Genomic DNA, 13,403 nt, shown 5'->3' with positions numbered 1-13,403 from the left:
ATTTTACTGAGAGGTGGTTGAACCAAGTGTTCCTGTCAAAATCAGTGGTCTCTCAAAGTTGCTTTTGGATATTTTCCTACCATCATTGAGGATGGCTTTAGTGCTCTAGGGACTATCTAGTCCATGTTTCGTTATACGTCCAATAGAGCTATGAGCAGATTTTTTGAAGAGCAAAAAGAAAGCATATATATGTGATAGTTCTGTTTACCTTCATCCCTGACTAGCTTCTGCTTGGTGGCTTACTGATGTCTTTTTGAAACTCATCCTGGGAAGCTGTCCTCATGGGCAAGGGTGTCGAGCAGAGCTGGCAGATCTTTAAGGAAGCTGTGTGGTGCAGTTGACACACCTGAGGAATGAGATGCCATCCTGAGGGACCTAGACAGGATTGAGCAGTGGGCCCAGGTGAACCTCATGAGGTTCAACAAATCCAAATGCTGGGTCAAGGCAACCCCCACTACCAGTACAAACTGGGGAATGAAAGGATTGAGTATTGCCCAGTCAAAAGAGACCTGGGGGTACTGGTGGATGGCAAACTGGACATGAGATGACAGTGCGCCCTCACAGCCCAGAAAGCCAACTGTATCCTAAGCTGCATAAAAAGAAGCATGGCCAGCAGGTTGAGGGAAGTGATCCTGCCCCTCTGGAGCACATCTGGAGTACTATAGGTATGGGAGGGACATAGACCTGCTGGAGTGCATCCAGAGGAAGACCACAAAAATGATCCAAGGGATGGAGCACCTCTCCTATGAGGACAGGCTGAGAAAGTTGGAGTTCTCAGCCTGGAGAAGTCTCTGTGGTAGCGGCTTTTCAGTATCTAAGGGGAGCTACAGGAAAGAGGGGACAGATTCTTCAGCAGAGTCTGTGGTGACAGAACAAGGGGAAATGGCTTCAAGCTTAGATTTAAGTTGGATATAAGGAAAAGGTCTTTGACAGTGAGAGTGGTGAGGCACTGGAAGAGATTGCCCAGAGATGTGGTGGATGCCTCGTCCCTAATGATTTTCAGGGTGAAGTTGTATCAGGCCCTGGACAACCTGACATAGCTGTACATGTCCCTGTTGATTGCAGGGCAGCTGGACAAGGTGACATTTAAAGGTCCCTTCCAATTCTAAGGATTCTATGATTCTAAGTTCAGACCCAAGTCTGATGTTGTGGATGGTGGCAGTGATGAGCTGTGAACACCACCCCAGTGCATGCTGGTGCCAAGGTGGCTCCACAAGGGCTGGCATATCTGATGTCTTATTCAGGTGCAGCAACATCTCTGCTCACTCAACAGTGATGGAGCTTGCTAATGATGCAGTGAAGTCTAGGAACTGCTACAGTGCCATCATTACATTTCTGCCACATCTTCCTCCCCACAGCAGTTTGTTCAGCTAAGTCACACACAGCCTCATATATGCACTACATTAATTCCTGCACTTGAGTTGTAAGAAGGTTACTACAGTTTAAGAATCATTTAAACTTCTTTTTATTTGCCGTAAGAGTTTTCTTCCTACCACATGGTTACATGCTTTTTTGTAAATGTCTTTTAAAAAACTGATGTAAAAGTGCCTCAATAATTCAATTGTTTTATTATGAAAACTGCAACAGAACTTAACAGGAGCAGAATGTGTTTCAGCAATAAATTATTCTGTATTATATCAAGGCAGAAAATAATGAAAATTGCCCAATTATGACTTGCAACACTTTTAATAACAAGCAATTTAAAACAAACCAAATGTAAGGCTGTTAGGTCAATATTTTGTTCCAGAATCACAGGCCAGCTTCAGAAGAGATGGATAAACAATTACTATTTACTGGATCTAATTTATGAAGGAGCTAGGAAGAGCCAATTTTGAAGAAAAGAGACAATCATCTCATCTGAAGATTACGTGGGATCACATGAGACCATCACAGAGGAGCATTCCAGAACTCTGAGCTCTCTGCCCACTTCCTCATTAAAATACTCCAAATTTACTGGCCGTAATTATTTACTTGGACTCTTTGTAGTTCAGAAGTGTTTGAATACTTTTCCTGGAAAGGCAATCTCCAAATATTACCACACATAACGCGTTCTGTCACAGCAATGGGACTCTGTAATTTGCGTAAATATTTGAGCCCATGGTCTTACTTGACTGTACTGCCTTGCTGGCACTTTATGGGGGAAGTTTTGATTAAATCAGGGTTTTATTTAAGTCTTAACTGCAAGATCCCAGGCAGCATAATATATACCTGAAGCAAGTATTTCTCCAAAATGTGTGTGATCTCTTTGCAAAAGCCACCTGAGAGCCCATGAAAGTGAGATTCAGAAGGATCGAGGCAGCCTAGAAAATTAAATGTAGGCTTCCAGGTCCCTTTGGAGATTTTGAAAACCATATTCTCCTATACCTCCATGTGGGTAATTGCTGTCTGCTGACAGAAGTGTGTTTGTTAAGATCCCTGTCTGTGCTGCCGACACTGGGGCTGTGTCAGTCAGGGAACCCAGGCTCACCTCCTGTGCTTCAGATGTCTAAGAGTACGGCGACCTGCATAACTCTGTGCTGCACCTCTTCATCAGTGGTGTTACTCTAAGGCCTAAACGTAAATAATTATTATCTTTATTTTTAGTATTCCTATGTGTACCTTCATCTATATGCAAGTAAACACAAAATATTATTGTTATTGTTCTCCTTTAAGTGGTTCAGGTTGGGTTTCCTTGCCTTGGAAAACAAGATGGAGTGGCTGCATTCGAAGTGAATGTGATCATAATGAACGCAGAAGGCAATATCATCCTCCAGACCCCTCAGAACGCCATCTTCTTTAAAACCTGTCAGCAAGGTAATGACAAAACTGTCAGACTGGGTCACCTAACTATCTTCTGTTTCCTTAGGGATAATGGCTACAGAATATTGTGGTCACACAATGTGAAGCAAAGGCTTTGAACTCCGGGATGTTCAGTCTCTCTTTGTAGATTTGCTGCCCGTTTACATTTGCTGCTTGTTTTCAGTGTGTTTACTAAGCTATTTCTTCCCTTAGCAGACTGGGTTGGAGGCATTACTCCTCCTGTTCACATCTCATCGTTTCAGGGATGTTGATAGAAATACATCCTATGAGAAGCAAATGTGAACAAATGATTTGAAGCATTTGGAGGAGAGGAACTACAATGTCTAACATGCCTAGGCTCGTGTTTTCAGAAATGACCATAATTTAGAGAACTGAGTTCTGTGATCCATAGTGTGGACTTCGCGTTCACTTAACACTGTTTGGTGTCATGGTTCAACAGTTCTTTACGTCTGAACTTGCACATACCAAGTTAATCAACCCATGATGTACAGGGAGAAAGGTTTTTATTCTTCTTCTATTAAATGTCAGTTCCCAGTCCCTCACTTTCTTCTCCACACTGGCTGTAGGGTGGCTTCAAAGAGCAGCAGCAGGAGCTGTTTGTTCTTTGAACCCGCACAACACCTAAATAAATGGCCAACTTTCTGCCTGCTTTGAAGCCTTGCTGCTCCCAGTTAGCCTGGGAAAAAGGGGAGAAGATGTGGGAAGAAGAATAGGAAGAAAAATGGAGGCTGATTGGAAGTAAAATCGATTAGATCGTGTGCACAAAGTTGTATCTGACATAAACACAACACAGAGCATTTCATACCTTTTCACTTTCCATTCAGTTCAAAGATGCTGAACTTGATAAACTTTGGAAATAACATTGGAGTCAATTAATCTGGACAGCGGTTATGGATCTATATTGTGGAAAAATGTATCTTGGACTGGAAGGGCTCCAAACTCAATTTCTTTACTGCATTTGTCCAAGCTTTGGATTTTACACCTTTTGTTAATATTGCTATTATTGTTTTGATGTGAAAAATGCTTAAAAACTTAAAAGTATTGCAGTATATAACTCAGGAAAGCTGAGGGTAATGAGTGGCCCAGTCCTGAAGCAGGTGAGAGAAAGGAGGATGACATTCCATATACTATATGTGGGCAGAGGAGGAGCCTTCACACCTACCTCTGCCAGTGCCTATAGGGGTGGCACCCACTGCTGCCCTCTGTCCAGTGGGGAGCACTCCACGACACTTGGAGGTACACACACTGAGAAGGATGACGATGTCCTCACTGGTCTGTATTAGTGTAGGGTGGGTTTCCTTCCTTGGAGAGATGCTGCTTGTGGTGAACAGCTTGGATTCCTCCTGCCTGGGCCCCGGGTCGCTGTTTCCAGTCTCTTGTGGGCAGCCAGAGGGGCCCCCACCAGAGGAAGTGAGCAGAATGAGGGAACGATTTTGTGGCAGTAGAGAGGCTTTGTTGTGGCCAAGAGGTGACCACACAAAAAATTGTGTTTTCTTATTTTTCTGTTTGAAATGGCATGCATTTAAGCATGTATTTTCTGTAATGAATAGCAGCTCTGCGTTTGGCTACAAGAGAAACATTTCCAATAAGTCCTAGAGTATACTGTTAAAACAAATGAGACAAAAGTGCCTTTCCTGCTATTACTCCCACTGCACACAGCTTCATTTTTAAAGTAGCACTTTTTTTTTTTCCCTAGTGTATCTGTGTTTTTAGGTAGAAAAGCATTTTAAAATCACAGATTTTATCCTCTCTCCTTCCTTTGTTTGCACACAACATCCTGCCCCCTGCCTGGTACCTCAGATTTTCATACCTCTTTCTTAGTCTTGTTGTTACCCTTTGTATTTTAGTTGGTAGAGAAATATTCCATGAGTGTGGTAGGAAAGCAATACTGCACATAGCCTGAGATGCCATAGCCTCCTGTGGCTCTGATCAGCTATTAGACAAGTTTTCAAGAATGTTTGTGAATAGATCTAAAGGATATGTCACCTAACAAAGGAGGAAAAACCATTCAAATCTATTCAAATCCAATATTATGTTTCCCTTTACATTAATAGGAGTTAGTTTGAAGATTCTTTGTGAGCTGTGAAAATGTCTTAGGCAACTTGAACCACTTGAATTTATGGACATTCTGATATTCCTTGTCACTTTAATTGAGGGCATTTTAAAGGCTGTAACTGCTTGAATTTAAATTCAGGTATTGTTCAGTTTGGAAACTGTATGAATCAATGGTACATCTACACAGCTTGTGAGTGGTAAGTGCCAACACTTCTTGGTGGATGCAGGTGAAAAGCCAACGGAGAAGAATTAAGGATAATGCTGGCAAGTGCTGTCAGCCTCATACACTTACAGCACTGCTAGGCCTAAGGCAAAAAAAAGCAGGGTGCCAATATTGCAGCCTGCTGCTGTCTAATGGATGACCTTCAAGTCTGAGTTGAGAAGGTTGCAGTAAGATTGCTGTCTGAGTGTTGGTCTACCGCAGATATTTTTAACCTTATCATTCATACTGCCACACAGCATAGCACCCATATGAGGAGGTACCTACTCTGTAAAGCTGCCTTGTGGCACTTGTACCACTGATCAGAAGTGATATCACATTTCAGCCTCTTCTGCTTCCCTTCTTGCCTGTGAGAGACCTGGGAAGGCATTTTTAAGGAACCGCTGCCTGGCAGTAGTGCTTTTGTGAGATTCCACTGGATTCAATTTGTTTTGCCTCTTGTTTGATGGGCTCCGGTGTTTTGAGGATGGTGATCATACACAGATGTATTTCTCATCCTTGTGTAATCCAACCAGTGTTGCCAAACACTTTAACCAGTGTTTGATCAATAGTTGAGATGTGAATAAGAGTTGGATGATGATACAGGATCACTACACAGGAATGCTTTCATCTTCCTTTCTGGCCTCCTTTCATCTAGCCTCAAAGCTGACTCTTTCATTTGAAAACAGATTTCATCACTTTGTCACCTCAGTAGCAACAGATGTAGTAATTAATGCAATGCAAGTTGCAATGCGTCAACTTAAGGCTCTGAAATTTGAAAGTGGTCCCACAGACCAAGGGCAGGTCTGACCAGTGATGCAGGTCCTGCACTGCCTTCCTGCTCATTCCTTGCAGAGAAGTCAGCATTGGACTGTGCAAAGCATCCACATCATCCATTCAAAAGCAAAACCGCAGAGCAATAAGGTTTGCGTGGTCTAGCATCCAGCACTTCACACACTGCCCTGCACATGAGCTCAGACTTGTATGTAGAGATTGACACAAAGATAATTTCTCTTAAGAAAGTCTTAGCTGAACTTTACTACTACCAGCATTTGCATATCTGTCATTGTTTTACCAAAGGAATCTATTGGTCCTACTAAAATATAAGTGACAGCTGAAGTGTGAAACAGCCAATTAAGACTGTCATTGTGTTTTATGAAGCGGAGTGTCCAGGAGGCTGCAGAAACGGAGGATTTTGCAATGAGAGACACGTATGTGAATGTCCAGATGGATTCTATGGGCCTCACTGTGAGAAAGGTAATGAAAAAAAAATCCTCTAAACTCTCTTTACCATAATCTCAACAAAACTGTAGCTGCTGTACTGTGGCCTCCCCTAAAAATATGAACAGCCTATTCTAAAGTCGCATGTATTTTATTTTGAGCCTACACATCCAAGTGAATTACTGCCGTGGTGCATATTCCAATGGAAAATGTAGCTGCTTACAAGAAAGATGGTTTATCTCTAAGGGATTGCTTTTAACAAAGACTGACACAACAGTTAGAGTCTGTAATCACAGAGCATCCATCTGGCAAAAAGATTAAATAAAGTTCCTCTGCTAATGAGAACTAGATGGAAAACCAAGCACGGGGATTTCTGTACTGCACTGGTTTATGGTATGGAGATAAAGTTTAATTTGGAGGCAGACTGAAAAAGAAGACAGGAAGATGAAGGAAAGAGTTTCTTTTTTCCTTCCATTACTAATACCTCCAAATAACATTTCCAGGTGTGAGGGTGCAGGAAATTGGTGTGGCTGGGTGAAGAAGCTCCTCTTCTTCCTATCTCTTCCTCCCTCCTTCCCTAGCAAGAGGCTTTCCTTGAGACAAGGTGGGCCCTGTGGGCATCCTACTTCAACATGACCCTTCACTCAGCTCCCAGGCACTTTGACTACATCCAGAATGTTAAATACAGAAGAGCAGGGACTGTTTTCTTCCCTGGATTCCAGGCAGTTTGTGTGTTAACAAACTCTCCTGCCTTCTAAAGCTGAATCCCCTGAATTCCCAGCTGGAGGAGCCCAGGCTGGTTGCTTGTCTTAGGGAACAAAACCACACCAGCAATGACAGCTTCACAGCACTGGTGATCCTGTACTTCTGCCTGGCTTTGTCCAAAAGCTGGTGAACCCATCAGTACGGACCCAGCCTTGCTGCTTGTACCAGTTGTGGGCAGCCACCAACTGAAACATTGCTCCCTGACACGGTCAGCCTCATGGGCTGGCCATAACTGCAGAGGAGCCTTGGGAGAGTACAAGGGCTCAGGAAAGGTTCAGGGGAAGTGTTCAGGACACTTTGGTTATGTTAGAATAATTAATAAAAATAATTTATATACTAAAAATAATGATTTTAGTGGCTCCCTTCCACTAAATCAGGGGGCTGTGCTTATGGCCGGGTATGCAGTGGCAGAAGGAGGGTTCATCATAGAGTCTGCTTGGGAGCCCCACTAATTTACCAACACCTCTGAGTACATCCCCTGGATAAACACTCCTTTGTGCAGTGCTGAGGCACCAGCTCAGCACCAGAGTGCAGTTACAGGGAGCACTGGTATAGTGGGGCCTCATGTATTCAGAGGGTAAAGGTAGACACTTTGCCATTCCCAGCTTGGAAATGTAGTGTACAAGAAGCAATTACTTATGGAATCAGACTCAATCTTCTGTTTTAGTTATGCTGTACACAGATTGGCAGATACATAACAGAGCTGTTTTGATGTAACCACTAACAAAAGTACTTTGCAAAGGTGACTTGATTGATTCAACAGTAGGAAAAGCAGCTTAAGGAGACAGCATGCTGAGCATTGAATAGCCAGCTGCTGTCATGCCAGTGACAGTTTTCCTTTCCTCCCTGCTGCTCAGCGCTGTGTGCTCCTCGCTGCATGAATGGAGGGCTCTGCATCACCCCTGGCCTCTGCATCTGCCCCCCCGGCTTCTACGGCATCAACTGTGACAAAGGTAATAGCAGTGAAACCCCTGGCGTTGTGGCTACCCTGTACTTGCATATGTTAATTCCCCTCTAGGAAAGCCAAGCAAGTGGTGAAGGAAGGTCTGCAAGACAGCGCTGTCACAGCTCCACATGTAGCAGACACAGCCACCAGCTGAGCAAAGAGTAATTCAGCAAATCTCTTTGTCTGATCCACTGGAAGCCACGGGACATACCACAAGATTCACTTAGGAAGATCTCTCTTTGAACTCTGGTTTCCTGGAGTAGAATTAGTTTTGCTAATTAGTACAATAATATTCTTCATCTGGACACACACACACACACAAACAAAAGTCCAGTCTTTCTTCTGTTGCTGCTGCGTAGCTCAGGAATAAAAAGGATTAAGCAGTTGTTCAGAAGAGTAACATGGAACAGTGTAAGCACCATGTAGGCCCATGTGGATCCCTGCAGTCCCTGCAACTGCCGTGTTTATTTGGGTTGAGCAGCAGAAAATATTAAGGGCAAGTCAGAGTGAGTTGATGTAAGTGATTTAATTCATTTCCGCTTTACTTGTTTCAGCAAACTGTACAACAACCTGTTTCAATGGAGGAACATGTTTCTATCTGGGAAAATGCATTTGTCCTTCGGGATTTGAAGGAGACCAATGTGAAATCAGTGAGTAGCATCTCCACGTGCTTGCTTTCCTTTACATTAACTTATTCTGTGTTAGTGCCTAAGAGATTCAGTGTGACCTGGCTCTGCTGGTTGTCAGGCTTAGAGGGCCAGATGCTTCCAGTGAGACCCTTACTGATAAGTCTGAGTCACTGCTGGACCATCCCAAACCCAACCTTGTTTTGTTGTCACTAGTAACTGAGCTTAGCAGTAGCCTTCAAGCCAAAAGTATGCAAACATTGCTCTGTGCCCAGCCTGTGTGGAACAGATACTTTCAGAAGTTTCTGCAATTCGCTGTAGTGCACTGCAGGTTAGGTTTGAGATCACACCCCCAGAAAGACTGCTCTGAGCTGGAAGTAGAGGGGTTTGTGCTGAAGAGAGGTCTGAGCTGTAAGAGCTGGGAGCTTTCACGTTATGTATTAGGTTGCATTCACACAGCAACTTGAAAATCCACCTCGCAAACATCAAAAGACTTAATGTTTTCAGAAGGTTAGCATCAAAGCTATTGAAAATATTTTAGCTCCTGGTTGATCTGAGTGTGCTGTGCTGTGTAAAGCTGGGGGTGGAGATGTGGCCAGGCTGGAGCAGACCTGGGAGGTCAGCTGTCAGGTATTTGATCTCGCTGAAAGAAGAACTTTCTCACAGCTCTGACCAATTAGATTAATTCCACAGTTTGAATGGTGTATGAGATTTTTGGTTTGGGGAACATACATGGTTTTTTTAGGCAAATTCTTAGAAGTGATATTGCAGAATGTATAATTTAGGGTGCTCCATTTAATTGAGAGGCACTACGGGTCATTAATGTCCATTGCTGCTTGAAACAGGTGTAAATGACTTCGGCTTCTTGCAAAGGCTTACCTGTGCAAATCAAATTAAATTAGCTAATACACAAATATTAAACCAATTTCTCTACAAAAGAAAAAAAATATATTTAGGGTCATTGTATGGAAAGCTAAACCAGGAATCTATTGATGAGAGCAAGAAAAGCTGTGCTCTTCTTGTGGCCTTTTTGAAGCTGGACAGCAGCTGTTTGTAAAGAATGGCTGCTACCACCTTGGGCACTGCCCTAGTGCCAGCTCAGCAATGGAGGACTGCAAGAAGTGCTGGATGCCATTTAGGAACACCAGGGGAGAAACAAAACTCTCTGTTTTCTTAGACCCAGGGCCAGCTACATTCAGTCATGGGGGGTCTTGGGATAATAAAATGAGAAAACCTTTCAACAGGCAGAAAGCCATCTTCCAAACACCCAGCAGTGGGGTTGGTTTTGGTTCTTTTTTGATCCTTGTTTAAAGATTTGGAGTGTTTGTCTGGTAGTTGAATTGTTTTCTAGGGCTCCAGGGAAACTGCTGGGCTCAGCCTACCTCACTAGCAAGCATTCATCATCCTCCAGAATATTTTTCTAGATACAGTCACGCTTTGTCTCTAATAGTGTTGCAGTTTGATAGCGGTTTTTTTCCTTTTGGATTCCTCCTCCATTTGGCACCAACTGTTTTGTTGCTTTTCCCATTTCTCAGTTAATAGCAGGAGGTTTCCTCCATTCTGTGGAAACAAATTTGAGTCTTGTCTGAACTGAGCCAAGTGTTTGCAGAACACAGCTCTGTGGAAGTCCATACCACATGCTTTGACCCACATTCTCCAGCTCTGCTTCAAGATCAAGTCCTGGATTCTCTTAGCATTGCTCCTTTCGCTCATTAATTACTCCAGATCCAATTGCCTGCAAATTAGAATATACACAGATTCCCTCTCCAGAGGTTTCTGTGGGGAAATTGTGCTTTTGCAGGAACTCTCCTTAGCACAGCTTGTTCTTCTGGCTGGCCATGAACTTGCTTCAGGCCTATGAAAATAATTATGCACATCGGGAACAAATGTTTCTTTTATACTGAACGCGCACATGTATCACTGCAGTCTGGTGGGGTTGAGCCCAGCAGCACTCCTAGGGGTGTGTAGTTCCCAAAGGGACCCTGTGGTTGTGAGATGAGTTCGTTCTCAGGGGTTTTCAGCACAGCACACCAGCAGTGGAAAGTGGAAAGGAGCTCATATTATCAACTGCAGATCCATTAATATCATTAGAAAGGCATTGGAGGACAATTGCCACCAGGTTGCATTCTGCTTGTGCTCACTGGGTACTAGTAGAGGAGCCTTCCCCTAGATCCACAGAGCACACTCTGAGCCCTCAGCTTGATGAGGTTTTGGGCACAGGGCAGGCTTCTCAGATGGCTGTCATGAGCAGGTGCTGGGGTCTAAGGCCCTTGTTTCTGTTCTTTTAATTTCTAGGTAAATGCCATCAGCCCTGTCGAAATGGAGGAAAATGTATGGGTAAGAACAAATGCAAGTGCTCCAAAGGCTACCAAGGAGACCTGTGTTCAAAGCGTAAGTACCTGTGCACTCAGTCAGTCCTTGGATGAGCATTGGGCTCACATGGGACCTCACACACAATAACAGCACTAGCTGCCCATTGAGAGTACTTCAAGGTAGATTGACTTCCTGGGCATACAACACACACCAGGCTGCAAGGAATTATAAGACCAGACATCTTTTTACAAATGCTTCCCTCCAGTCTGGCCTGCATCCTTGCTATGTCAGTGTCAGCATGTCAGTGTAGCAATTGCAGATGTTCCTAGAGAAATGCCACCAGGTCCAACGTATGTGCCCGCTTTGTTGCAGCTGTCTGTGAGCCTGGCTGTGGACTGTATGGGACCTGTGCTGAGCCCAACAAGTGCCACTGCAAAGAAGGCTGGCACGGGAGACACTGCAATAAAAGTAAGTGAGAAACAACCCCTGGGTGTGTGTCAGGGCCACTTATAGATGCTATATGAACACGACAGCTTCAAGAGCCTTTCCACCATCATCACTAATACCATACTCATCTTTTTCTTCTTTAAACAACAAAACAAAGATTTTACATTTGAAAATTTGAAAGCTTATACAGAATCTGTCCCTAACAGCTTCCATGTTTTCTTCTACTCTTCCTCACCCATATTCCACAGAATGCAAATTGTATTGTCTCAAAGCAAAGCTGAAGTCTTTAAAATAATTTTTTGGTGCTACTCAAGCATTATAAAATTATTTGAAATGCAATTAGATGTATCCAGTGATGAATTCAGGCTTCATTTTACATTCCACATGCAATAGGACTTTGTAAGCAAGTCATAGAATCATAGAGTCAAAGAGTCGTGGAATCATAGGTGTTGGAAGGGACCTCAAAGATCACTTTTTACTTTAAAGCAATTCCCCCTTATCCTATCACTATCAGACCATGTAAAATTCTGTATATACTCTCATGAGGGATTAACATTTATCTTAAACACTTGGCAAACTATTCATGCTTAATGTTTTTGGTAGCAATGATAAAAAATAATTTAATATTCTTGTTATATAGCAAGTGAAAATGTATATATTTGGAATGAACAGCCCACAGAAAGTCTGTACCACAACAAGAAAAAAAGAGGATGGGGAAGGGACCTCATGCATGTGAGGTGCATTGGAAGCTTTTGTTCAAGCTGGGGTCTGTCTCCACTTAAATATTAGCAGCACATCATGAAGCTGCCACTGTAGTTTCTGTCCTCTTGAGCTGGGTAATTTTCCAGGGTATGGAGCCAGCGGTCCGAGCGCCCTGAGGCCGGCCAGCACCAAGCACAGGCAGTACACGCCTTCACCCAAGAAGGCGGAGGAGAGGCACGCTCCACCCGAATCCAATTATATCTGGTGAGCTCCAACATCTGAAAGTGTTCGTGTTACACAAAGTTCATCGCCTTCATTAACCTTTCATGGATGGGATGTTAAAACGCTGTTCACTACAGTTTAGATTACTGGCTGGAATTTTATTAGCTTCATTATAAACCACTGAGCTGATATTTACTATTCCTTTTAAGTTTTATAAATACTTCTGTAGCATGATTATATAGGCTGCTTCTTTCAGTGCTTTGGATGGTTTTGTACTATACTCTGGGTATGTTTTAATTTCATTTGTTTTTATTACATATCTGCAATATAACATCTTCCAAAACTTAAGTAACAATATTCAAGCAGAAAATTTCCTAGATGCTAACCTGAAACATTTCAGTGATTGCAGATTTTAGTTTGCCTAAGACAAAGGAAAGATGTCAGTTTTCTTGTGTACTTAGGTTTTTCCCAAAGGAAAAGAAACAAATGTTACCTAAAAACTGAACTACTCAACTCAGCATCATTTTCACCCTTAAAACGTTGCAAAGTTCTGTGTATTAAAAATACACTGCAGTGGTGCCAATTAAGCAATATAATATATTTTAAACAGTGTAGAACTGTAACGTATGAACTTTTTGCATTGGCTTGAAGCAATATAATATATTGTAAACAAAACAGCTCTTATATAATAAACTTTTTGTACTGACGGTTATGTATAAAATAAAGATGCTGCTTTAGTTTTTTGAGTACTGCTCTGTGTGGTCTGCTCCACTCTCACCAGCACTGGGTTGGATAATGTCTTCCCTGCATAAACTAATGGTGGGTTGGACTGCTTTTCTTGTCCTCACTTCCCTGCTGCTGCACCAATCCCAATGGTAGCAGTACTGGAAGGTGGCACTGGGCAATGCACAGATAGAAGTGTCAGGTTTTGGCCTTTGTCCCCTTCTGAGGCCCTTCCACTCCCAACCAGAGTCCCAGATGTGGAGGTTCTATTTTCATGTGCTCTGTAGCTTTCCTTTCAGGTGCTGCTTTTGAAAGGCAGACGAAGAGGAAATCATCTATTCCTACCAATCCCATTCCAGAGTGATGCTCTCATCTCATGGCGTGT

The 13,403-nt window shown here is 43.0% G+C and overlaps 1 protein-coding gene across 1 annotated transcript in view; it reads left to right on the top strand.

Moving 5' to 3' along the window:
- The window catches only part of WIF1 (Wnt inhibitory factor 1), a 34,175-nt gene extending 21,131 nt beyond the window's left edge, over window positions 1-13,044 (top strand). The window contains exons 4-10 of the mRNA XM_015855600.3: window positions 2,653-2,793; window positions 6,215-6,310; window positions 7,897-7,992; window positions 8,540-8,635; window positions 10,907-11,002; window positions 11,297-11,392; window positions 12,220-13,044. Of these exons, the coding sequence (XP_015711086.1) occupies window positions 2,653-2,793; window positions 6,215-6,310; window positions 7,897-7,992; window positions 8,540-8,635; window positions 10,907-11,002; window positions 11,297-11,392; window positions 12,220-12,341 (743 nt within the window). The 3' untranslated portion in view covers window positions 12,342-13,044. The remainder of the gene's footprint in view (window positions 1-2,652; window positions 2,794-6,214; window positions 6,311-7,896; window positions 7,993-8,539; window positions 8,636-10,906; window positions 11,003-11,296; window positions 11,393-12,219) is intronic.
- Window positions 13,045-13,403: the final 359 nt, after the last annotated feature.

Source organism: Coturnix japonica, chromosome 1 (assembly GCF_054131305.1).
Source record: "Coturnix japonica strain WE chromosome 1, WE-NBRP24, whole genome shotgun sequence".
In the NCBI taxonomy this organism is placed as follows: domain Eukaryota; kingdom Metazoa; phylum Chordata; class Aves; order Galliformes; family Phasianidae; genus Coturnix; species Coturnix japonica.
Note: the sequence above shows the minus strand (reverse complement) of the source record. Positions and strands in the feature narration are given on the sequence as shown.